Source organism: Trachypithecus francoisi, unplaced genomic scaffold (genome assembly GCF_009764315.1).
Source record: "Trachypithecus francoisi isolate TF-2019V2 unplaced genomic scaffold, Tfra_2.0 Lachesis_group6, whole genome shotgun sequence".
NCBI lineage: Eukaryota > Metazoa > Chordata > Mammalia > Primates > Cercopithecidae > Trachypithecus > Trachypithecus francoisi.
This window is the reverse complement of record NW_022681471.1, coordinates 113,735,896-113,760,332: the sequence shown is the minus strand read 5'-3', so window position 1 is coordinate 113,760,332 and position 24,437 is coordinate 113,735,896. Positions and strand designations below refer to the sequence as shown.

Sequence of the window (24,437 nt, the reverse complement as noted above, 5' to 3'; positions counted from 1 at the left end):
CCGCCACCGCCTCCGCTGCCGCGCACGCGCACCTCGCGCGCCTCTGTACCCGGACGGCCCCAAAGCGGGAACGCCAGGCTGCGAGCTGCTGGCACCTGTCTGCCTGCCAGACAGACCCTGGGCTCCGGCCTCGTGCTGGCACGCGCACGCGCCTCGCGCGCCTGCCGTCGGCCCTGGGGGCGGGACCGCGCGGCAGCGAGCGGGCGGGGGGCTCGTGGCGCGCGCGCCCCGCACCCGAGGGCTGCGGAGAGATATTTTGGGTGGCAGGAGGCCCCTCGTCATTTCCGCCGGGCAGCTAGTCGTGCTGGGGGCTTCACTCCCGCGCGTGAGGCGAGCGGGCAAGTTGGCTGAGGGCGTGCGGCAGAAGCTGCTTCCCTCGGTGACGCGACCCCCTCAGCAGCTCAAGCCATGAACTGAAGCTCCCTAGGGACGGAGACCCGAGCGGAGCGGCGGAGGCAGCAGCAGCAGCCACCGCCTTAGCGGGAACTGAGCAGACCCGGCGCGGAGCCACGACTCCTGTACGTTTCCCTCCCCGTCGCCGTTCCTGCCAGCGGTTGGCTAAGAGACATTACAGCCGCGAGACCCGACACACAAAAGCCGCTTTCAACGCGCCGCCCGCCCAGGGAGGCTGCGGCCAGCAAGGGACCCCACCTGAGAGCGGTTCGGACTGCTGAGTTCGTTTTGTGTCTGAGCTCCGCGCTCTGCACGGAACCGACCCCGTACCCATGGCTCTGATAATGGAGCCGGTGAGCAAATGGTCTCCGAGTCAAGTAGTGGACTGGATGAAAGGTAATGCCTGCTGCGGGGAGGGTGAGGCGGCACTGGGGCGCGGGGCACCAGTGCGAGGTTAGGAGGGGGCGCCCGCCGCGCCAGAGCCCGCCACCGCGGCTTCCACTGGCATATCGTCGTACGCGTCGGGGCAGAGGTCCTCCAGGACTGGCAGGGGCCTGGGGTCGCCGGTCTCCTTTTGTCTCCAGCTAGAGGGGCGCGGAGCGGCCAGAGAGCTAGAGGGCAGCGGGCGCCACCCGATTGGAGGCAGGAAGTCGGGAGGCGGAATACCGGCGCATCTTGCGTACTCCCCGCTCCCCTTACTGCCCCCGGGCCGGGAGGACGTGGCGACCCTTATCTCCCAGCTCAGGGTGGACTCCTCCAGGACCTGCTCCCCTGGTCGCCCTTCCCTGGCCCCTTTGTTCCTGGGAAAGCTGACGCCCCCTCTGCGGCCGCCCTTGCCAGCCGCCTTCCCCAGCGCCAACTCTCCCAAGCAACTTTTAGCCCGGATAATGGGGTCAGGACGCGGCCGCCCCCATTTGGAGCCTGGCATCCCTCCACACCCAGGTTTGGCTGAGGATGCCCAGGGCGGGGGTACGTGCTACTTTGGGGATGAGGACATCATGCTTCCCCTGGGACAGCATCCTTGCTGGTATCTGTGGGCTGCCTCCAGCGCATCTCCTCACATCCTTTCCCTTCTCTGCTTTCTCCCTTTCAAGCCAGTCGAGGTTTTGGACCTCACGGCTTTTTATTAAGGGCTCAACGCCAGGTGTAAGGTAATGCGCATTCAGGTACCTTCACATTTCTTCCATCTTGAAGGTTCCCCCCTTTTTGCCCCTGGCGATTTATAATAACCACAGTTATAGACAATCGCCCTCCTAATCGCAAACGTGAGCTTTTTCTCTAATCCCTGGGCTTTCCTGTCTCACTACCTCCCTCTGTTGTCTGAGTTAAGGGGCTTATAGAGGACTCCCCCACCCACCAACCCCTTGGATCCCCAGGCCCAACTCTTCCCTAAGATTTTGGGAATTGAAGAGGGGATGAATGGGATGGAATGGAATAAAGGATCCGTGGCCACACTTGGGATCATACCTGAGCAAACGCTAGGTAGATCAGTCAGAGACCAAAGGCTTATTATCGCTGAAAATGCCCGTTCCTACGATGAAGGAGCCCCTTCTTGGGCTTACTTAACAGTCAAGACTTTCTAAGCTCCAGATAATTTAGAATGAGAGGTGAGGTGATTGGAAGGGATTGAGAGTGACAGGGAGAAACTGAATTTTTTTGCTCATTCTTTTCCCCAGCCTTTTTGGCCGCTTGCTTATTCTTGTGGATTTTTCTTTATTTTGCTTTCATTTTATTCCCTTACTTGCCCCTTTATTCCTCATTTACTTTGCTTTTCTTTTCTAATATGTGGAAACTGTTTTGTAACTGCTAAGCACAGTACAAATGTGAGTGAATTGAATTAAACCTAATACATTATTTATCGACTGCCCCCCTGTGTGCAGTGCATTGTGCTAAGGTGCCATGGGGGATATAAAGATGACTAAGACAAAGTCCTGCAGTGGCTCATCTTTGCTGCTGTTTTTTCTCTTTATATATTTGCTATTGAAATTCCAGTATCTTAGATTCCCACCAATTCTCCTCACTCTCCACCTTCTCTGTTTCTCAGTGATGGAAGAAAGAGCCAGAGTATATGCAGGAAGCAACAATGCTTAAAACCCCTTTCTTTGAATTTTTCTAAAAGGTTACTGTAGTTTGAGTCTGTTGCTGAAATATGAAAAGACAAGCTATCTTGGCTCCATGGGAGTCTGATTACCTTCATAGACTACCTTTTGCAAATTCCCATGATGCCTGTAGTGAGTGCTGCATACTCAGTCTCCACCTCCCACCCTCCCAGTTACATTCTTGCAGTTTCCCCTCTCTCCATAGTTTAGGTCCACTGAAGCAAGTAGAATATATGATGCAAATATTCTGACACACATTATTAGTTGTTCAGTACACCAGTCCTTTAAAAAATCTTTCCAGCCTAAAATGTGGCTTCTTTGAAGTTAGGTTAACATTGTTAGCTATGATTTGAAATTTTTTTAAATATGTAAGTCGAATACCTTGTTTCATACCTGTTGGTGACGCATTTTAGAGCTATTTGAAAAGATCAATTGGGTAGCCAAGATAGAGTTTGTGTATCGTATACACATATGACTGGAAGAGAATGAATGATATTTCAAATCCCAAACTACTTCCTGCTGAAATTTCCTTAATATTCATATGTATTTGATTTGAGATATTACCAGAAAATGAGATTTAAAAAAATAGTTGGATGAAACAAACAACATTTCCTCAACTTGTAACTTACACTGTTACCTTAATTTTTCTCTCTTTGCCCTTTTCCCCAAATAAAGTTTAACAAAGGACATTTTAAAAATATTTTTCATCCTGCAGTAATGCAGTAATACTTAAAAGTCACCTGCTAATTTAGGCTGTAGCTTTGAGAGGCTAAACCTCATTTAGTGTTGTATAATATGTAGTGTTGTAAAGGCAGTACCAAAGAATGAACAAGAGTCTTGAACAACTGCAACACTGTGGGAGTTCTTCAGAGGATGCTCCTAATGAGACAGTTTCATCATCCTTAACATTGAAAGCATATAGTATATCCTTTCTGCTGGTCACAATCATAAATAGTTATAACTCTGTTTAAATAAAGTACATTCTTTATGTACTTTCTAGGGTATTTTTCTCTTCACTAAACAGAAAAAGAATCATTAAGTATATAAGAATAGGAATGGCCATATATTTATGATTCTAGACAATTTGTAGAAGTGATATAGAAACTCAGTCCCAGAGAGAGAAATGAATGGGGAAAAAAAGCTGACAAGATTATCAAGCTTTAGTGGCATATATTCAAGATTATTTATGAGGGACAATTTATACATTGCAATTTTGGTGCAATGTATAAATGGATTCATTTTGATTGATTTTTATTAAAATATTTGAGGGAGATGGAAATATAAAATTTATATATTGTTAGTAGTAAAGATATAAGGAAATCCTTGTATTCTTTTGCTCACCGACTTCATTATTTGTAAAATCAAATACCAAATTTTCTACTGACAATAAAAATTGGATATAACACAGTGTCAATGTTATTTCCAGTAAATACATGAACTCCTTGTGAGTCAGTGAAATAAGTAGCTATATCCCAAATTATCCTGATAGTACTTCTGGCTATTTGGAGATATCTTCTAGACCTTCAAATTAATTTTTAAAATTAATCTTATAAAAATATTTTTGGAGAAAACCAAGTACTCATAAATTAGCATTTGAAACTAACCTTCAGTTGGAAATTGCATCCAATCCTCTTGTAGTTTTTATATTTTAAAACATAAATTCCTTTCAAGGTAAATAAAGGCAAATGAGTTATTGGAAAAAGCCATAGGCAGAAAAGTAGGCCAGTAATTGTTCTAATTTTTCCTCCGTCTGTTATTCTAAAATAAGTCATTTCTCAGCTTCTATCTGTTCACTTGCAGGGCCTGGAAATAATCTGCAGTTGTTTGGGTCTGCAGACCTTCTCTACTTTTTTGCCCACTGAAATATAACAAAAAACCCTGAATGCTTTAGGGCCCCTGTTATTAACTTTATTATTAATTTTCCTAGTCCATGTCACACCCAGTCATTCCAATTTTTTTCTTACATCTTTTCCAACTCTGAGACTCATTCAAAATATCCACATGACTAAGACAGTTATTTTTCTAGGACTCAGCTCCCTACATTACATTCTTCCAGTAATCTTTAATCTCTCTGGGTCAGATAAAATGATTATGATTTTTCAGAGTTAACCAATAGGCCCCATTTTGCTAGTCTTTAAACATCTCTGTGATTTAGCTCCAGCCAATTTTGTATTATCATGATTCCTAAAATAATTAAATTTTTAAGATAGCCTTTCTCAACCCATTCCACAATCAACTGCTCTACTCTTTCCTGTTTACTATAAATCATTTTTTCAAGAGGCATTCTCTGACTTCTAATTTCTGTCCTGATGACTCAGCCATCTTGAGGCTAGAAAATAAAATACATTCTTTTAGGTATAAAAAGCAAAACCAATGTTTTGTATACAATCCTATAATAGAGGAAAATGTAGTGATTATATAAAGTCTAGTCAGTATAAAAGTTTAATGCTGTAGAGGAGAATGTATTTGATAAGGCAGAGATGTTTTGACAGGTACAATGCTCTTTAGTAATTCTTTTTGCCCATCATAGGACCCAGAGCTGAGGTTGAAATTTGTCTTTATTAAATAAAGAAAATGTCAGAATTTTGAGTTAAACTGTCTTGAGAGAGAGATTGGAAATAATTTTCTGGCAGGAACTACAAATAAGCTTAAGTGATCAAATTGTTTGTATCACTTCCTTTTGAAAAATTAGGGTAGTTTTTTCAATTGAAAGGTGACTAAATTGGCACCAACAGTCATCTACTTTGGATTTGACTTTTTTGGGGAACAGGAATTCTTGTCATTTTATGTAAAGAAGGAATGTATCTTTTCCATACGTAGAATTTCATTCAGAAGACATGTTATTTTTCTTATAGTGTTATTAACATTTGCTCCTTAATGTAACACTCATGATTTAGTGCAGATTAGGAACAAGGAGTATATTTATGTAGATATATTTGCTCCATAGATATTATTTTCTCAGTGCTTCTGCATGGAAGGTACTTTAATGGGTTGTTTTAAATTATTCTCTGCTTTGGGGAAATTAGCCTCTGTAAGGCATGGTAGTGACGTTGACAAACTTAGGCAAAGACAAAGAAAGGTACCAACTAGCACACGTAGTAATTTTTTTTAAAGCTGTATATGAGCACCATTGGAAAGAGAAGATGATAATTTTATTGAATCAGAAAGGGGTCTGTGAGGAGGGTGAGGTTCTAGCAACTATTTAAGCTACTTATTTAATTAAGGCATAATCTAAGAGGGATGTATACTAAATGTAGTGGCACAGCAAGAAACTCTAGAGTTGACGTGGGGTTATTAACTAAAGGGGGGTTGTATATAGGTTCGTCTGGATGAAAGAGAGAGGTGGGCAGTAGAGGGAAAGTGAGGGAGGAGCGTGAGTAGGTGGCACAAAAGTACAAGAACAAATCTGCATTTCACAAAGACCATAAAACTCTCATCATGTCCTGAGTTTAAATAAATGCCACATTATAAAACTTTAGCTGCCAAAAATAAGCCCACAAAGAATGTGTATTGAATTGGTACAGCTGTTTCAAATCTGTTTCTCAGGAATGATTTGAAAATAATGTTAAATTATTTTGAAGATTAATTAAATCATTAACATTATGTTGTTAGATATTTCTAATTTTACTGAACCAAGTTCTTATACGAAGAATGGAAATAGACTTTTAAGTATTAATACTGTTCCTAAAGCAATGATGAATTATCATTTTTATTTATAACAGAGCAACCCTAGATTAGGGCTCAATTTATTCTTTTTTTGTTTGTTTTTGTTTTTGTTTTGAGATAGAGTCTCACTCTGTTGCCCAGGCTGGAGTGCAGTGGCGCAATCTCAGCTCACTGCAACCTCCGCCTCCTGGGTTCAAGTGATTCTCATGCCTCAACCTCTCAAGTAGCTGGGATTACAAGCACCCACCACCACCCCTGGCCAAGTTTTGTATTTTTTAGTGGAGATGGGGTTTCGCCATGTTGGCCAAGCTGGTCTTGAACTCCTGACCTCAAGTGATCCACCTGCCTCGGCCGCCTAAAGTGTTGGGATTACAGGCGTGAGCCACCGCACCCGGCCTCAATTTGTTCTTTTTAATTTGTTCTTAATGATGTTTAGCTTTCTATGTGTCTTCCCTGCAGTACCTCACACATAGGGTTATTGTGAAGAATAAAGTTATTAGCTTCTAAAAATAGTACTAAAAGAATGGATCATCTGTACTAGTTGTTAAAAAGGGCGGGGGAAGGGAGTATAAAGTAATTTGAAAAAAATGGAGTCTAAAAGTTTTAATTGTTTATGGCTTTTTATTGTTTAGTGTCTGATTAAAAGCAGCAAGTATAGTCTTCAACGTGGAATCATTGTGTTGAATTACATTCAGTGAGTGAATTCACAGTTTTCATGAATAGCATAGGCCTGTGTTCCACAAAATGGTATATTTTTGTGGTTGTGGAAGCCAAATGATCAAAAGAAGCCAAAGAGGTGGTTTTTGTTTTTTGTTTTTTGTTTTTTTTGCTAAGCTATTTTATATTAAAACAGACATGGATATTATATTCATGATGTAGAAATCAAAATTGGCATTATTTCAAAGATGAGACCAGAGACTTAGCAGGAATTTTAGGCTTGCAGCTGGCTGTTTAAAGCTCTGTTCAGACCTCCCGGGGTTGAATACACTCTTTTGAGCAATTACAGATACATCAGTGGAAAAGTTGGAGAAGTGGTAGTTGAGTTTAAAAAAGGTAACATTAATGGACTCTGTTTCCCTTTTTTTCCTTTTACTACAAGGCACAAAATATGACCATCTTCAGTCGAGGTCATGATAATTGTAGCATCTTAATTTTGTTTATTTGTTTGATCCATACACCTCCAGTCGGGATGAATTCCTTGAAAATGAATCTCATCTGATCTCATTCTCTCACTTCTTACCCTTATCAGTTTAAAACAGTTTAATTACTTCTCATTGTTTTTAGGATAAAGGTCAAAGTCCTTAACATGGCCTATAAGACCCTTGAAGGTTTGGTTATTGCCTATGAGGTAAGTGTCATGCACAGCACCAAGTATACAGGCTGCCTCACCGTCCTTCCTGTTTGCCTACCACTGGGCATTTGCACTTAATATGTTCCCTCATTCTCTTCACCTAGTTAAGTCCTACTCACCCTTCAGGTCTTATGCTTTTTCACATCCACCTTAGGAAAGCCTTTCCAGATTTGTTAAATCACATCAAATCCTCAGTTATATGCTGTCCTAGTACCATGTATATCTCCTGTGTCCTATTCACCAGTTTTATTTTTATATTAATTTGGATGGTTATTTGATTGATCTCCAGCTCCCCCACTAGATGAGTGCAAGGACCCCGTCTATTTCTTGTACCAGTGTGTAAAAAAGTATCTGGTATAAAATAGACACTTAGAAAATATTTGTTGAGGGAAGGAATAAATTAATGTATTCACAGATTACTGGTCTGTCAGCAAATCTGCTTTCCTAAATGACAATGCACGTAAAGTCCCTTATAATGCTCTAATGGATACTTCAGTGCCAACCTATGTATTGTGTGCCAGAATACAGTAGAAGTAGGGTTGCTTTATCCATTTCTCATAGTTGTAGTGCTCTAGTCAATTCAAAGATACGAATCATGGTTTAAACTCATTTTGTTATAAAATATTAATAATTTCAGTAAATTAATAACACTTGTATTTATGCCATAAGTATTATAGATAGTATAAATATTATTTACTAATGTCGCTTAATAAGACAACATGATAAGCAAATACTTATTAAACCATTAAAACACACTCCTCCTAAGCATTTATTTCCCTTCATTCAAATTTTCTAATTGTTTCTTCATTTGGGTATTTTTAAAAGAACTCTATATATTTTAGAATGCATGATAGTGTGAAATTGATCAAATGTCTTAGTTTTGTCCTCTTATAAAAATAAAAACAAAAAGCTCATATAAAAAATTAAAATGCATTGTTCTGTTGTTAAGATATCCTTTATTTGTTAATTGGGACGATAAAATGGAAAAACAACCCTTGAGCTTAATGAAACCATTATCTTATTTATTATATTTAGTGTTCCATTTGCATTTTTATTAATAGGAATACAATTAAGGTATTTAAAGGTGCATCTTAAATCAACATTTTCTTGTGTAATTTTTCATCCTTCCCTCTGATTTTGAAAAAAAGAAAACTTTAAAAACTAGATGTAAGTTTATCATTACTAACTTTTGAAGGGCACTTTTTAAGAACATATGTACAGAATTATTGCAAAACATAGTTTGCTAAATACAGGTGCCTCAAGTGGATTTTCTATGAATTACATGCTGCTAGGTAATCACTAGTAGGCAAATTACCAAAATTTTTCTAATAAAGCCTGCCTCCTCCCAATTTAGAATCATTAAAATACAAATCAGAATAAGTGAAATTGTAAAGATCTTAATAGGCATGCCAGTTTGTTAACTCTTTATAAAACACCTTAAATGCCCTAGCTAGTACTGCAAAACAATGGATTGCAATTGTGCCCTGATTTGACTTACAAACAACTATTCTACAAGATAGAATTTTTAAACTTGAAAGGTGTATTTAATTTATGGTTTGATTTTAATTTAAATTACACTCATTAATTCTAATGGAAGTTTTCATTATCTTACTCTTGCAATTTCAGGAAAAAAGAGTTTGTTGCTATTTGCATAAATGCACTGAATTTTAAATTTTGCTAAAGTGCAGTAATAACTGTTTTAACTTTCTTTGTTCATCTGTTGACTATTTTACCACAACATAAAATTGTTTGAAAAACCAATATTTATTTAATAAACCACAAGTTGCACTGACACCAATATAGGATGGTTTGCCATGATAAAAATATTGTTACATAACTAATATCAAGTGTAGCATGCATGACTGTTATATGTTTACTTGACATTAATGTTCTTAGAAATTAGATAGGTTGGATAGTCTTTAGATACAGTGGTAGATAAGAAGAAACCTCATTAAATTAGTTGCCTTTTAAGATTTTGCCCAATATCTTTTTTTTTCTTTTGATGTTTGTTTGAACTTTTTATTTTGTTTCAGATACATCTGCTATTTTTAAAACAGGCTTGCAACATGTTTTCTTACGTAATAACTAGAACAAATCAATGGAAGCTTGGCTTAGATCCTGGATTTTCCTTTTATCAATGTATTTACCAAAGATGATAAAAGAATCTATTTTCTAGTAAGTTGTTAGTTGTACTTAACAATGTAATTTATTAGTAAAAACCTTTAAAATTCTGGCATTAAATAATACTGCTGAATGATTAATGTTAATACTAGCTGAATTTTTGTTTTAATTTTGGTGTGTTTTTTATATGTATATAGGAGTTTATTTTGTATATTTTTTCAGAAAATTGATATTTTAATGTTGTGAAAATCATTTATATTTTGGTTTTCAAAACAGGCCTTGGGATATTAAATACATATAACAGAGAAAGTATAGAGATTTTGCTCATGATGCTCAAAACAGACATATAGTAGTCCAGTTGCTAGTTTTCCTCCTGGCCTGCTGGAACCTACATAGAAACCAAGTTTGATGTGGTATAGAGCTAGCATGATATGGCAGGGCTAGATGTTCTTTCCCCAGTTCCCATTATATTGGTGTCAGGATGAGCTTTATGGCAGTCTCTGTTGGCACCAATGTTACATTAAATCAAAGGAACAAAGCTTCTTTATCCAGAAGCCTGCTCTGTTGCCTTCTAGCAGTCAGACCAGAGACTTTCAGTTTGATGTTGAATTGATACACACAGAGTAGTTAGTTCTGTGAAATATTTGGATTAGATGATTTTTCTTTCCAGTGGCCCTAGACATAATGCTTTGAGTTTACTTATGGTAAAAACCTGTTAATTCGGATTATGTTTGTTTGGGATTTGTGATAATTTCACTGTGCTCCTATTGAAGATTCTGTTAATATGTGAAGGAAAGGTTTGCTGATCAATCTAATAATGCAAACAAGATTGGAAAGAAATTGTTTGACCTGGGAGAATACAATGTTTTTGTACTATACTTTGCCAGGAGCCACTTACATACTGAAAATATGCTAGTTAGAAAGGAGTTGTATTTTTACTTAGAATTTCTGTATACTTAGAATTATCAGTTTTTGTTTTTTGGAGTATTTTGCAAACGTTATTTAGTATAGCTTGGTTCTTCTCATTCACCCAAATTAGAAAGGTCATGTACTTCACATTATATTATTACGAGTAATCTTTAAAAGTGAAATAAGGCAGAGTTATTAACACCTTTTTATAGGTAAAGTACAGAGAAGTTAAGCAGCTCAACAGAGATTGTACAGCTGTTCAGTGAAATTAGGTTTGACGTCAACTTTTCCCCTACTGGATTGGATTTACAATTTAGTGGGTAAAGGACACAGTTCAGATATGTACACAATGATTTTCAGAATTGACCTTTTGAAAATTTTTCTGAATTTTCTACCCTTTAAAAATTGGCATAGTATGTAATAAAGTACAGGTAAGAGCACTTTGGAATCAAGATACCTGGGTTTGTATCCTGACTTTATCACTTCTTAGCTTGTGTGATCTTAGGGAGAGTTTAAGTAATTTTCCCAAATTTTTTCCTTTTTATAAAATGGGGATGCTGGTATTACCTACAATTATCAATCTAAAAGGTGTTTCTACATTTTACCACATTTTTCTGTTGTGGTATACTTAAAACGATGCCTTGTATATAGTGAGCAAATATAAATGTCAACTTTTTTAAAGGAAGAGATTATATTCTGTTGGCAATATTCGGAGGCAGAACTAATAATAGATTATATTTATTAAGTGCTTCCTACATACTATGTCCTGTGCTAGGTGCTTTCCCTACATTACATTTAATGCCTATCTTAGCCCTGAAAGGTTGGACTTAATCCCTATTTTACAGATGAAGGAACTTTGGCCTAGAGAAATTTTTACTTAGAAATGTTGAATGACTTGTCCTATATACCTGTATATTTATTAAGCAGGTGTTTCTTTTAAGTATTGATTTCTGATTGGTTCAAAAATACCTAATATTTCCACCTTGCTTTTCTAGCAGAGGTAGATGTGACATGAGAGGAATCCTGGAAATACTTTTCAAAGATGTTATGTCCTCTCCATCAAATCTACCTATTCTAGTATCTGGTAAGGTGGGCTATAGTTTTTGTGTCCTTTGGGCTTCTAGTGAGATGTGTGTGTGCGCGTGTGTATGCACGATGAGTTGTTTCTACTGCTCAGGATAGGGCTTTCGTTAGTGACAAAGATGCCACATATTACTGTAGTCTTGATGACAGCTTTTCTATTTTGAAGTGACCCCTAGAGTTTGATGCTCCCCTCTGCTGAGCCTGGACGTAGGCAAAAAAAAAAAAAAAAAAAAAAAAAAAAGCCTACTCTGAGCACTACTGCCAAGAACCCAGTGCTGAGATGTTTTGTTCTCAAAGGATTGCTAATAAAAGTATGTGGTACCTGATAATAGGCATTCATGAGTATGTCACATTTTACCAAAAATAATGATAATTTGTTCAGATTTACTCAGAAGTGGTTAGCCTTGCTACCTGCATTTCATTAGTGTTTCTTTGAACAGCAGACATTTTTTGGTGTGTTCCTGTAGATCTGAAACCCTTATGTACCTACAAAATGTCAGTTCATCTCCTCAAATTGTTTTGTTTGGAAACATTTATAATACACCAAATTGTGATATGATAGGAAAGCTAAGTGAATCACGAAAGCAATTTAAATGCTAGAGGAAATTTAATCATAATTAGTTAAAAAAACTATTGTGAAATAAATGCAAAATATGGAGTGGTCGAGTTGAATTAGATATTTGACCAATGGAGTGCTTGTAAAATGGTAATGAAAGGCACAATTCCATCTACATTATATTTTAAAGTCATACACATAACTTTCCATATGTTTTAAAAATATATATTCTAGTATATATGTGGGAAGTTAAAGTAGGATTTGTTCAAAGTTATGCAAAGATGATATTTTCTGTTTCTCCTTGCTTTCTTTTAATAGAAAGAGTTAAGGTGAGTTTGCTTTAGACTGGAAGTGTTAAAATAAGTGAAAATAACTTAAATTGTTCTTTACTTGTGGAGAGAATGGTTTGAAGTTTCTCACTTTTTATAAAAGCTATTACAATACCCAGGACAATAGAACCTTAAAAAAAATTGTGAACTGTGGTAAATTACCAACTACTTTGAAGATACCTTAGTCTTGTCTCTCTGACTATATAAAGCACCTTTTTCCTAAATTGCTCATTATCCTTTAAAATTCATATAAATTAGAATTAATTTTGTTTGGGGATGTTTTTGAGAATTTCATCACTTTCTTTGAAATAATTGTTGACATCTTGTTTTAAAAAACAATCTGTTTTAAATATGGTAATACTGTGAATCTCTATCTACATTAATTTTAAGATGTATCTGATTTAATGTTTAAAGGCAGTGGTTTCTTATGTTTTAGATTTTCAAATGAAGCTGCTTGTTCTTAAACATATACATACTGGAAAATAATGCATGCACATAGAAAATAAATAAAGCAGTGGGCTGGGTACGGTGTCTCATGCCTGTAATTCTAGCACTTTGGGAGGTTGAGATGGGCAAATCACTTGAGCTCAGGAGGTCGAGATCAGCCTGGACAGCATGATGAAACTCTCGTCTCTACAGAAAATACAAAAATTAGCCAGGCATGGTGGGGCATGCGTGTAGTCCCAGCTACTCAGATGGCAGAGGTGGGAGGATCACCAGAACCAAGAAGGTCAAGGCTGCAGTGGGCTGTGATTGTGCCACTATACTCCAGCCTGGGTGATGGAGTGAGACCTTGTCTCAAAAAATAAAAAATAAAAAAGAAAGAAAAGAAAAGAAATACAGCAGAATAATAGCTGAGGAACCATAACACTATAACACTATTATCACACCACTGTCCATTCATTCCTTAATATCAATATCTATTTGTATGAATTTCTAGTTTCATAAATGTCAAGCACTGCATTTTTTTTTCTTCAGTCAGAATCCAAATCAGGTGCACACATTGGATTCTATCTTATTCTTTTTTCCTATGTCAATCTTTTTGGATGTTTTACATAACAGATGTTATGCAATATCTCCTGAAATAAAATGCACAGATAATATAACTTACCTACTCACATAATTTTTAAAAACTCACTAAAATGTCCTTATTATAATAAAAAGAAAAATACATAATAAAATAATATGGGTTTCTATATGTACATACCCATTATGACTCTACAAGAGGAAAATAATTGATATTTTTCCCTACTTTTAATGAACATATCTGGATTTAAAAGAAGCATTAAGATCAGAAGTTGTTCCATGGAATGTATACAAGAAAATGGAAGAACAGGTGAATGAATAGACAGTGAAGTAAAAACAAATAGTAGGAGAAGTGTAAATGGACCAGACTCATTTGATAAGCCATTCTAGTAATTCCTGTTGACCATTTGAAAGTTATGAGTGAAGGAAACAGCTTTTTGGAGAATATTATATTCTAGGGCTAGGGTAGGGAATATGCGAGAAGAGCCTGGAGCATCCTGTAGTGCCATAAAGTAAAGAAGTGTTCAAAAAACACAATGATGAGGGCATGTAAAATACTCAAAAGCCAATCCGAAAGAGCTTCCAAAAGCTAAAGCTGGAACAATTTGAACAATAAAGTATTACAGTATTGGGTTATAACCCAACATATAAAATAAATATATTCATGGATCCATTCTGATATAAATAAATGTCTGGATAAGTAAAGAAATGGAGGAGAAGAGACAAATCTTTCATGTAGAGAATTACAGATCATTTGTATACATACTCCCTAATTCCCACCACAAAGAGGTGGTACTTAAATCCCCACTCCTTGATTGTGGGTTGCACTTAGTGACTTGTTTCCAGAGAGTAGAGTGTGAAAAAGGGGAAACATATAACTTTATAGTGGAGAACCCTGGCAGTTGCTACCTTGGCCAAGTGATCAAGGTTAACATCGTCAGTGATAAGTCATGTTGATAGCATGTGCCCGTGATATGATGTGATGTGTTGTAATGTGATTGATATGATATTATGAGAATGGTTCTTTATTTCTGTGGTCTTTCCTTACTCCCCACAAACCCATAACCCCATTCTAACCACGAGAAAAACATTAGAAAAGCCCACATTTAAGGACGTTTTTAAGAATACCCAACCAATACTCCACAAAACTGTCAAGGTCACCAATAACAAGGAAAATATGAGAAACTCAAAAACCAGAAAAGGCTAAGGAGACATGATAATTTAGTTATATTATGGCATTCTAGATAGGACCTTGGAATGAAAAGTACATTAGGAAAAAACTAATGAAATACAAATGAAGTGTGGAGTTTAGCTTATTAGCAATATAACAAGGTTGGTTCCTTAGTTGTAGTGAATGTACCATAGTAATGTGAGATGTTAATAATAAGAATATGGGTGAAGAGTATACAGGAACTCTTTATATTATTTTTTGCAACTTTTCTGTAGATGTAAAACTATTCTGAAATTTTAAAAAAGTTGTTCAAATAAAAAAATTACAGTATTTTTCAAATTTGGTAATACCAAAAGATAAGCTATGTGTCATATATGTATAATTTTGTTTTGCCTCTCTAGAAGTATTAATAATAAAGTCTTTCAAATAAAAAAGGGCACTTGAGATATAGAGTAGTTCTTCACTATGTGGGATTGTTCCATCCATGGATCTAGCAGTCATTCAGTAACCTAATCATTGTGATAATCCAGTACTACTCATAATTCTCAAAATGCTCCCAGGAAACAATATTGGCCCTGGCCTGACATCACGAACCCTGGCCTTACCACTTCTCTTTTTTGTAAACCTTGTACTTTTCCACGTGTGAAACATTTTTTAAATTTTATGGATACATATTGTTGTGATTTGAAAAATAATTTTATTGAATGAATGTTATACTTTGTTTTCATTCTACTAAATTTACTCTTTTATTTGATTAGCATTTTTTACCTTTTACTAATCAGGAAATATATTTAAGAAAAGGAAACTAAATGTACATGGATAGGATGGAGACCACCAAAAGTTAGCTCTATCATCTCATTTTACCTTAATACTAAACAATTTGCAGTTAAATTCTCAGACAGAAGTGTGTGCTATTCTAAACATTGTTAGCAAAGCTTGACTCCCAGTGTTCCTTCTAATTGTAGTTTCTGTTTCCTGCAGGCAATTTGTGTGGGAATGTTAAGCAAGGCATGATAATTTTTAAGTAAATAAATCTTGTGGTTTATAATTGATAATCAGCTGTATATATAAATGTGTGTATAAATATGCACACACATTTACTTAGGGCAGATGTTTACTTACCTAGGGCAGTATATTAGTCTGTTCTTGCATTACTGGCATACAAACCTACCTGAGACTGGGTACTTTATAATGAAAAGATATTTAATTGGCTCACGATTCCACAGGCTGTACAGGAAACATGGCTGGGGAAGCCTCAGAAAACTTTCAATCATGCCGGAAGGTGAAGGGGAAGCAGGCACATCTTACATGGCTAGAGAAGGAGGAAGAAAGCAAAGGGAAAGGTGCCACACATTTTAAAACAACCAGGTCTCGTGAGCACTCACTATCATGAAAACAGAAAGGGGGAAATCCACCCTCATGAACCAATCACCTCCCACCAGGGCCCTCCTCCAACATTGGTGATTACAATTCGACATGAGTTTTGGGTGGGGCCACAAATCCAAACCGTATCATTCTGCCCCGGCCTCTCCCAAATCTCATGTCCTTCTCACAATGCAAAATATAATCATCCCTTCTCAACAGTCTCCCAAGTCTTAAATTATTTCAGCATTAACTTAAAAGTCTACAGTCCAAAGTCTCATCTGAGACAAGGCAAGTTTCTTCCATCTATGACACTGTAAAATCAAAACCAAGTTAGGTACCTCCAAGAAACAAGGGGGTTACAGGCATTGGGTCAACACATGCATTCCAAAAGGGAGAAATCAGCCAAAAGAAAGGGGCTACAGGACCATGCAAGTCTGAAACCCAGCAGGGCAGTCATTAAATCTTAAAGCTCCAAAATTACCTCCCTTGACTCCATGTCTCACATCCAGGCCACACTGATGCAAGGGGTGGGTTCCCAAGGCCGTGGGCAGTTCTGGCCCTGTGTCTATGAAAGGTACAACCCCCTTAGCTGCTTTCCCAGACTGGCACTGAGTGCCTACGTCTTTTCCAGGTACATGATGCAAGCTGTTGGTAGACCTACCATTCTGTGGTCTGGAAGATGGTGGTCCTCTTCTCACAGCTCCACTAGGTATTGCCCTAGTGGGGACTCTTTGTGTGGGCCCCACATTTCCCCTCCACATTGCCCTAGTAGAGGTCATCCATGAGGTCTCCTCCCCTGTGGTAGACTTGTGCCTGGACATCCAGACATTTCCATACATCCTCTGAGATCTAGGCAGAGGCTCCCAAGCCTCAACTCTTACCCTCTCTGCACCCACAGGCTTAACAATTTGTGGAAGCTGCCAAGGTTTGCAGCTTGCACCTCTGGAGCAGCAGCCTGAGATGTATCTGGGGTCCTTTTAGCCACAGCTGGAGCTGGAGTGGCTGGGGACACAGGGAGCAGTGTCCTGAGGTTGTACAGGGCCGCCAGGCTCTGGGCCCAGCCTACAAAACCATTCTTCCCTTCTAGGCCTCTGGGCCTGTGACAGGAGGGGCTGCTATGAAGATTTCTAAAATGCCTTCGAGGCTTTTTCCTCTTTGTCTTGGCTATTAACTTTCAGCTCCTCTTTACTTATGCAAATGTCTACAGCTATCTTGAATTCCTCCCCAGAAAATGGGTTTTTCTTTGTACCAGATTGTCAGACTGTGCCATTTCTGAACTTTTATGCTCTGCTTCCCTTTTAAATATAAGTTCCGGTTTCATACCATCTCTTTGCTCATGCATATGACCATACACTGTTAGAAGCTACCAGGCCACTTCTTGAATGCTTTGCTGCTTAGAAATTTCTTCTGCCAGATACCCTAGATCATCACTCTGAATTTCAAAGTTCCACAGATCCCTTGAGCAGGGTCACAGTGCTACCAGTTACCTTAGTAAAGCATAGCAAGAGTGACCTTTACTGCAGTTCCCAATAATTTCCTCATTTCCATATGAGGTTACCTCAGCCTGGACTTGACTGTCCATATCACTATCAGAATTTTGGTTACAGTCATTCAACAAGTCTCTAAGAAGTTCCACACTTTCCCTCATCTTCCTGTCTTGTTCTGAGCCCTCCAGACTGTTCCAACCTCCACCCATTACCAAGTTCCAAAACCGCATCCACATTTTTAGGTATCTATATGGCAATACCCTACTCCTACGTACCAATTTTTTTGTGTTAGTCTGTGCTCACATTGCTATAAAGAACTACCTGAGACTGGGTAATATATAGGAAAAGAGGTTTAATTGGCTCACAGTTCCACAGGCTGTACAGGAAGCATTGCTAGGGAGGCCTTGGGAAACTTTCAATCAAGGCAAAGGAGAAGGAGGCATGCCTTACATGGCTGGAGAAGGAGGAAAAGAGCAAAGAGGAAGGTGCTACATACTTTCAAACAATCAGGTCTTGTGAGCACTCACTATCACAAGAACAGCAAGGCGGAAATCTGCCTCCATGATGCGGTCACCTCCCACCAGGCCCCTCCTCCAACACTGGGGATTACAGTTCAATATGAGATTTGGGTGGGGACAGAAATCCAAACCGTACCAAGCAGTTTTGCTGAATTTGAATATAACTCAAAGACCTTTTCTGATTGTTTTTCTACAAGGAAGTCAATGTTTTTCTTCTTGCCATTAAATGTGGTACCTTATTTTCATCTTATAATGAGTCCATGTAGTGCATTTAGTAGATGAATTTGGGTTATAAGGGGTTGTAATTGAAGACCTCCTTTGGTCACATCTCCAAGAAATTACATTAAGTTTCAAAACAGAACTACTTTAATACTTGCCCTTAATTCTTGTGCTTTCTGATTAAGATCTTCCTTGTTTTTTGATTTACTGGTGTGAAAATTCTAAAAGGCTCAGTCTTTGGTAATCAGTAGATGAAGAAACTGGCAGAAAACTTAATGCATTAACCTGATACTTTTTTTCTTTCCACAAAAAACTGAAGTGTTATAATTGTCACAATTTCAACTTACTTTATTCTTTGATATTAATCTCTCTCTGTAAAAATGTGAAGTTCTGTTGATGTTATTGATGGGAATGTCTTAAAAGTGTTGCCCTGATTTGCTGCCAAATGCCTTTTTCTGATTTATGCTCTGTGAGGACCAGCCTAGCTATGCATTAATGTGCTCTGTGTGAAATGCTTCTGCTTTTTGTATAAATTATTCTTAAACTATGCTCGTGGGAATAAAGGACAGGTTGTTTTGTTTCAGTAAGGTAAGAATGCTTTACATTTAAAGAAAGCTTCAAAAAACAACCTGTGTCAATTATACATTAAATATCAAGGGTTTGAAACTAGTTTTAAATATGTGACCAGAAAGGATGGTTTGACTTTTCAAAAGAATTCCAATATCTTAAAACTTTAGAATTTATCTCGGGTTAGGTGGGCAATGTTTAGACTAAAGTTGTTTCAATGCTTTCCAATAATACTTTTCATAAAATTTCACAGATTTAGGGTGGCTAGCTATTGCAGTAATACAGTCTTATAATCATTAATGACAGAATGTTAGAAGCAAATTGTGTGATTTGCATGACTTATGAAATACAGATGGTGAGAAGTAGACTTGGAAGCAGGGTGCAGATGTATACAAGTTCTTCAGTGAAGTTAATTAAAAGTAGTCATTGTATAGTAACCACTGTCTTGTAGGCTGCTAAGAAATTAGTATTCTACTTTCCCAAATGAAAATGCCAGATGATGACTTTCCAGGCTGTGGGAAATATCTTTATCACCTGTAGTCATGTCAAAAGACCTATTCCTCTTCCCCTTTCTTCCTCCATCTCTAGATTTTATACAGATAAATAAAATTAAAGGGACAAATACTAGGAGGAAGCACAGTATATAGAAGACAATACAAATGATCTGTAGTACTAAGTTGGGATTGGAAGTTGTGGTCCATCCCACATTCTGTCCTGTATTTGTATGTGTGTTTAATTCATGTCTTTACTTCTCAAACCCTTTATTTTAAAATGGAGATAATTAAAATGTGTTTTATAGAGAATAGCTGAGGAATAATTAATATATAGTCCAGGCAGAAATGTAGTAACATTCTGACACTGGCAAAAAGAATTTATTACTGTACAGAATTTAAAATGATCTTAATGGAAAAGAATTTTTTAAGTATTCCAGTTTAGAAATAAATTACTAGATATAGCTCACATGTGTTTGCCTTATGATATGGCATGAAAGTAACATTATACTGATTTAAAAATGCATCTGGGGTATAGATTTCAGGTGGCTGGCTTTGTTTTGGGAACTGTTTCCCTTTTACTAACTTCTGTCATGTAGCCTCTTCTTTTTCTAACAGCTGTATTGGAGTGTTTCTCTCTGAATCAATGTTTTTACTTACTTGAGTCAAAAGATTACTTAATTTCGCCTAGTTATTAGAATGGTATATTCCATTTTTCCTGCCAGGGAACTCAATACAAAGATCCTAATGCATTGTTGATGGCTCCACCAAAACCTGGCTAAGTCCTGAATCAGTATAGGCCTCATCTCAGTAGTAAACCCTGTATATCATAGTCCCCTAATACTTCTCAGCGTTATTTTATCACAAGGTTTATGATTATTTAAATTTTATTTCTCAAATCTTGTCAGAAGATTGGAATATAAGAGTTTTATCACAGGTTTATTACTGTACATGGTGATCAAAGTTATTATTAAACACTGAATCTGTGCAATGAAAATGATAGGTACTTAGCACTAGAGCTCCATTTAAGTGATAGAAATGTATTGACTTTTCATAGGAAAAACAGTCAATTGTAAGAAACAAATGAACCAATTCATTTCAGCTTGGATCACTGAAAACAAGAGAGAATCACTGGCAAAACATGCCTTTTCTCATTCATGTGTCACAAGTGGTATTTGGAGTGAGGACAATTGAGAAGCATTAAGACTGCAAATTAGTTCCCAAGTTGTGTAGAATGGTGTTTTGAAAGTGTACTTGCCCAAAGCTCCTATGCCAGCTTTTAATTTTTTTATTACTAGCAGTTTTGTTTTCCTTAGATTTTACATTTTTGGTCTGCATTTGTGTTTTCCTTATAAAAATGCTCTATATATCCAACTAGTATATCTTGTGTAAATGATGTCAACTCATATATAAGACTTCATTTTGAGGAATTTAAAAAATACACAAATTTATTAAGAACTTTCTTTTAATCAGTGTAATAGTGTGACAATGTTGACCTTAAAGCTTTTCAGAAATATTCACCATGATTTTGTTTTTGCTACTTCTTCAATCTTTTTGATATTGACATGTTTCTAAATATCAGTGGATAATAAGATGTCAGATTTTATACTTTCTTTCAGACTTTGAAGACCATTTGGATTTTTTGGGATGATCAGCTCTGAGCCATTCATAACTCATTTGTTAAAAACACATAAGTCTTCAAGTAAATGAATGCCTGGAAAAAAAAAAGAGATCCTGTGGCTGAGACAGCTCTACTTCTGTCAGGGTTACATAGGGCAAATAATTTGGATTTCTGGTTTTCTTTCCTATAAAAGAAAGTTGGGTGATATAATCTTAAAAAGTATAAGATTTGGTGATTATAAGCTTTTAAATTCATGTTCATACTTGATTCGTAAGTGATGAATGATAAACATTCTTGATTTTCTTTACATCTACTTTTATGACCAGCAGTGACAGTTGGGCCCTCTGAATTTTTCAGTTTGATTTTTTTTCTACGTGGTAGTTAAATGCCAAACACGAAACTGCATGTGCTTTACACAAAGACTTTCTATGTAACAAAAATAGAAAGTGTATTTTTTATGTTTTAGGTGGATTTGAATGCCCACAGTTCTAGGCTACCAATGCCAGTTTACCTTTACAAATTCAGTTTGGCAAATTCCTAAGACATTAGGTTACAAATCTTTCTCCTCTCTCTTTTTTCTTTCTTTTTTCCTTTTTCTATAATCTTTCACGACTGAAAACTTTTAACAGTTACAGGTTAGCAAGCATATCATTGAGCAAATGCCCTCCAGCCTCTTGGAGACTCTAACTATTCACACTGTCTTCTCTGCCTGCCCCTTGGTAATATACAAAAAAGTTTCAGGTGGCTGAAGCCCTAGAATATTAAAAACAAAAATTTGAATTCTAAATACACCTGTAAGACCAAGAAAAACATAAATTAGAATATGTGGTATATGTACATTGATATGGACTATCTAAAAAAAACAGTACTTTTTGTTCTTGGTGGTCATATTTAAATCATACTTTTAAAATCAAAAGTCTGTGTAATATGATAGTTCTGTAAGTTATATCTAGATGTCTGTGAATGCATCAAACAGATTTGTTTTATGCATGGAGTTTAAGTAAAACCCTTAAGTTCTTAGCGAAATTTATACCTATTTTTATCAAACTTTAACATGTATGGTTTTATTATATTTAATGGGCAAATTTGAAACACAAACTCAAATACAGTTCTTTTTTTTTTTTTTTTTTTTTTTTTTTTTTTTTTTTTTTTTTTTTTTTGAGACGGAGTCTCGCTCTGTCGCCCAGGCTGGAGTGCAGTGGCCGGATCTCAGCTCACTGCAAGCTCCGCCTCCCGGGTTTACGCCATTCTCCTGTCTCAGCCTCCCGAGTAGCTGGGACTACAGGCGCCCGCCATCTCGCCCGGCTAATTTTTTGTATATTTTAGTAGAGACGGGGTTTCACTGTGTTAGCCAGGATGGTCTCGATCTCCTGACCTTGTGATCCGCCCGTCTCGGCCTCCCAAAGTGCTGGGATTACAGGCTTGAGCCACCGCGCCCGGCCTCAAATACAGTTCTTGTGTCCATTATTGAAACACATCATCATTTAAAAGTTTGTAACATTTTCTTCTATAAAAGAACATGCTCTACACACTGACACTCTTGTTCTCTGCACAATCTATGAGATGAATTGATAGCTAGAATGAGAACAAACTTTTAGAAATCTCTTGGTCCTATGCCCTCATATTACTTGTAAGCAGCTTAACTCAGAGAGGTTAAAGGACTCTCTAAATTCATATATCTTTCTAGTAGCAAAATTAAGAACCCAATATGAAAGCTCAGAAATAGCATGTTGCATAGATCTTTTCATTGTTGTGAGGACATCCTCTATTAGAAACAAGAGAATGAGTTCTTTTGATCACTGGTGTCAAAGTTAAAGCACATCTTTATTACACATGCAGCAAACCTACTTCACAAAATAATCCCCTTATTAGAAATGTTTGTTTTATATTTCATTTTATCATAATTGAATGTAAGATTCTGAAATGCCAAACCCCATTTATAGTTAAAATGCTATTAACTGCTAGAAAATCTTCTCCTGATGGTCTTCTAATCTCTGTAGGCTATGACTCAATGATTTTAAATCTCATTTTCTAAAGCTTTGCAGATTGTTAACATAGCCCAGCGCAACAGGATTAAACACAAATCTGAACACACAGTACTTTTTGAGGTCCGTTTAGAGCTGAATAAGTGGTTTGCTGTGCTGAATAATTTATTGTAATTCACTTTAATAATTTTCCATTTTAATTGTGAGCAATATACATGCACCTAAAACTCTTAAGTGTGAGTTTTTTGACTCTTTAACCTTTAGCTGTCTATATTATTTAAGTAACCTCATTCATACTACTGGAATTAATATATTAGAATAAATTGGTCCCTTGTATTTTATAATACAAGTAGCTGTCTTTGATACACCAAAAAAGTACATTTGATACCACATGTTCTCCACTCATATGTGGGAGCTAAAAATATTGAATGCATTTAAGTAAAGAGTAGAATTGTGGTTACTAGAGGATGGGAAGGGGAGGAGGGATGGGGAATCCGGATAGGGGTTTGGGAGAGGTTGGTTAAAGGATACAAAATTACAGCCAGATAAGAGGAATAAGTTCTAGTTTTCTGTAGTACTATAGGGTAACTATAGTTAACAATAATTTATGTTTTCAGATAGCTAGAGGAGAGGATTTTGAATGGTCCCAACACAAAGAAATGATCAACGTTTAAGGTGATAAATATGCTAATTACCATGATTTGATCATTACATTGTATACACATATAAAAATATCACTCTGTGCCCCATAAATATGCACAGTTATTACATGTCAATTTAAAAAGTGCATTTTGAAAGATCAAGGCTGCCAGATTATTTTAAAATTTATTCAGAAAGCTTATTTATTTTGATATCCTCTTTTGTACCTGTTGTACATATTACTTCTATATAGTGAACTTAATGTCATTTAAACTGTTCTCATTTCTGTCTCTTTCCAACATTCCGACATCCCAGTGTTATAAAGCCTCAACAATTGGAATCTCAGATTTTAAAAAAATGTTTATTTAAAGTGAGAGTAACTATAGCAGTGTGATATCTGCATTTATCAGTACTTTGATAAGGTATGTGCATTGTATGGATCATAGAGAAATTTCTGGTAATTATTTTAATAACAAAGTATTGAACAAAATGGAAACAAATACATTAATAGATTTTTCAAATTTAATATTTATAGAGGTCTCTTGTACTATGTGTCCTGCCAAGTATTCAGTAAGTGAAAATATAAAATACTTTTTTCACCACTATAATGCTATTGTATGATTTTTATTTTATGTATCTTCTCTGATGGCACTTACTATCTTTTACAAACTACTTTCTGTTGCATGTGAATTTTTAGGTATTGCATTTTTCAAGATTTGTCATCCTTTAAGGAAGGCAAAAACATGTAACTTAATCACTTGAAAATGAAGTGTGTCATTATGCACATTTTCTGATAGCTGCTGTCAAAGATAAAATAACACTTCCTGCCACCATAAGAAGT

At 36.9% G+C, this 24,437-nt stretch overlaps 1 protein-coding gene across 1 annotated transcript in view; it reads left to right on the top strand.

Annotated features, from left to right (window-relative positions):
• Window positions 1–39: 39 nt before the first annotated feature.
• CNKSR2 (connector enhancer of kinase suppressor of Ras 2) overlaps window positions 40–24,437 on the top strand; it is a 312,142-nt gene continuing 287,744 nt past the window's right edge. The window contains 1 exon segment of the mRNA XM_033201320.1: window positions 40–789. Coding sequence (XP_033057211.1) covers window positions 726–789 — 64 coding nt within the window. The 5' untranslated portion in view covers window positions 40–725.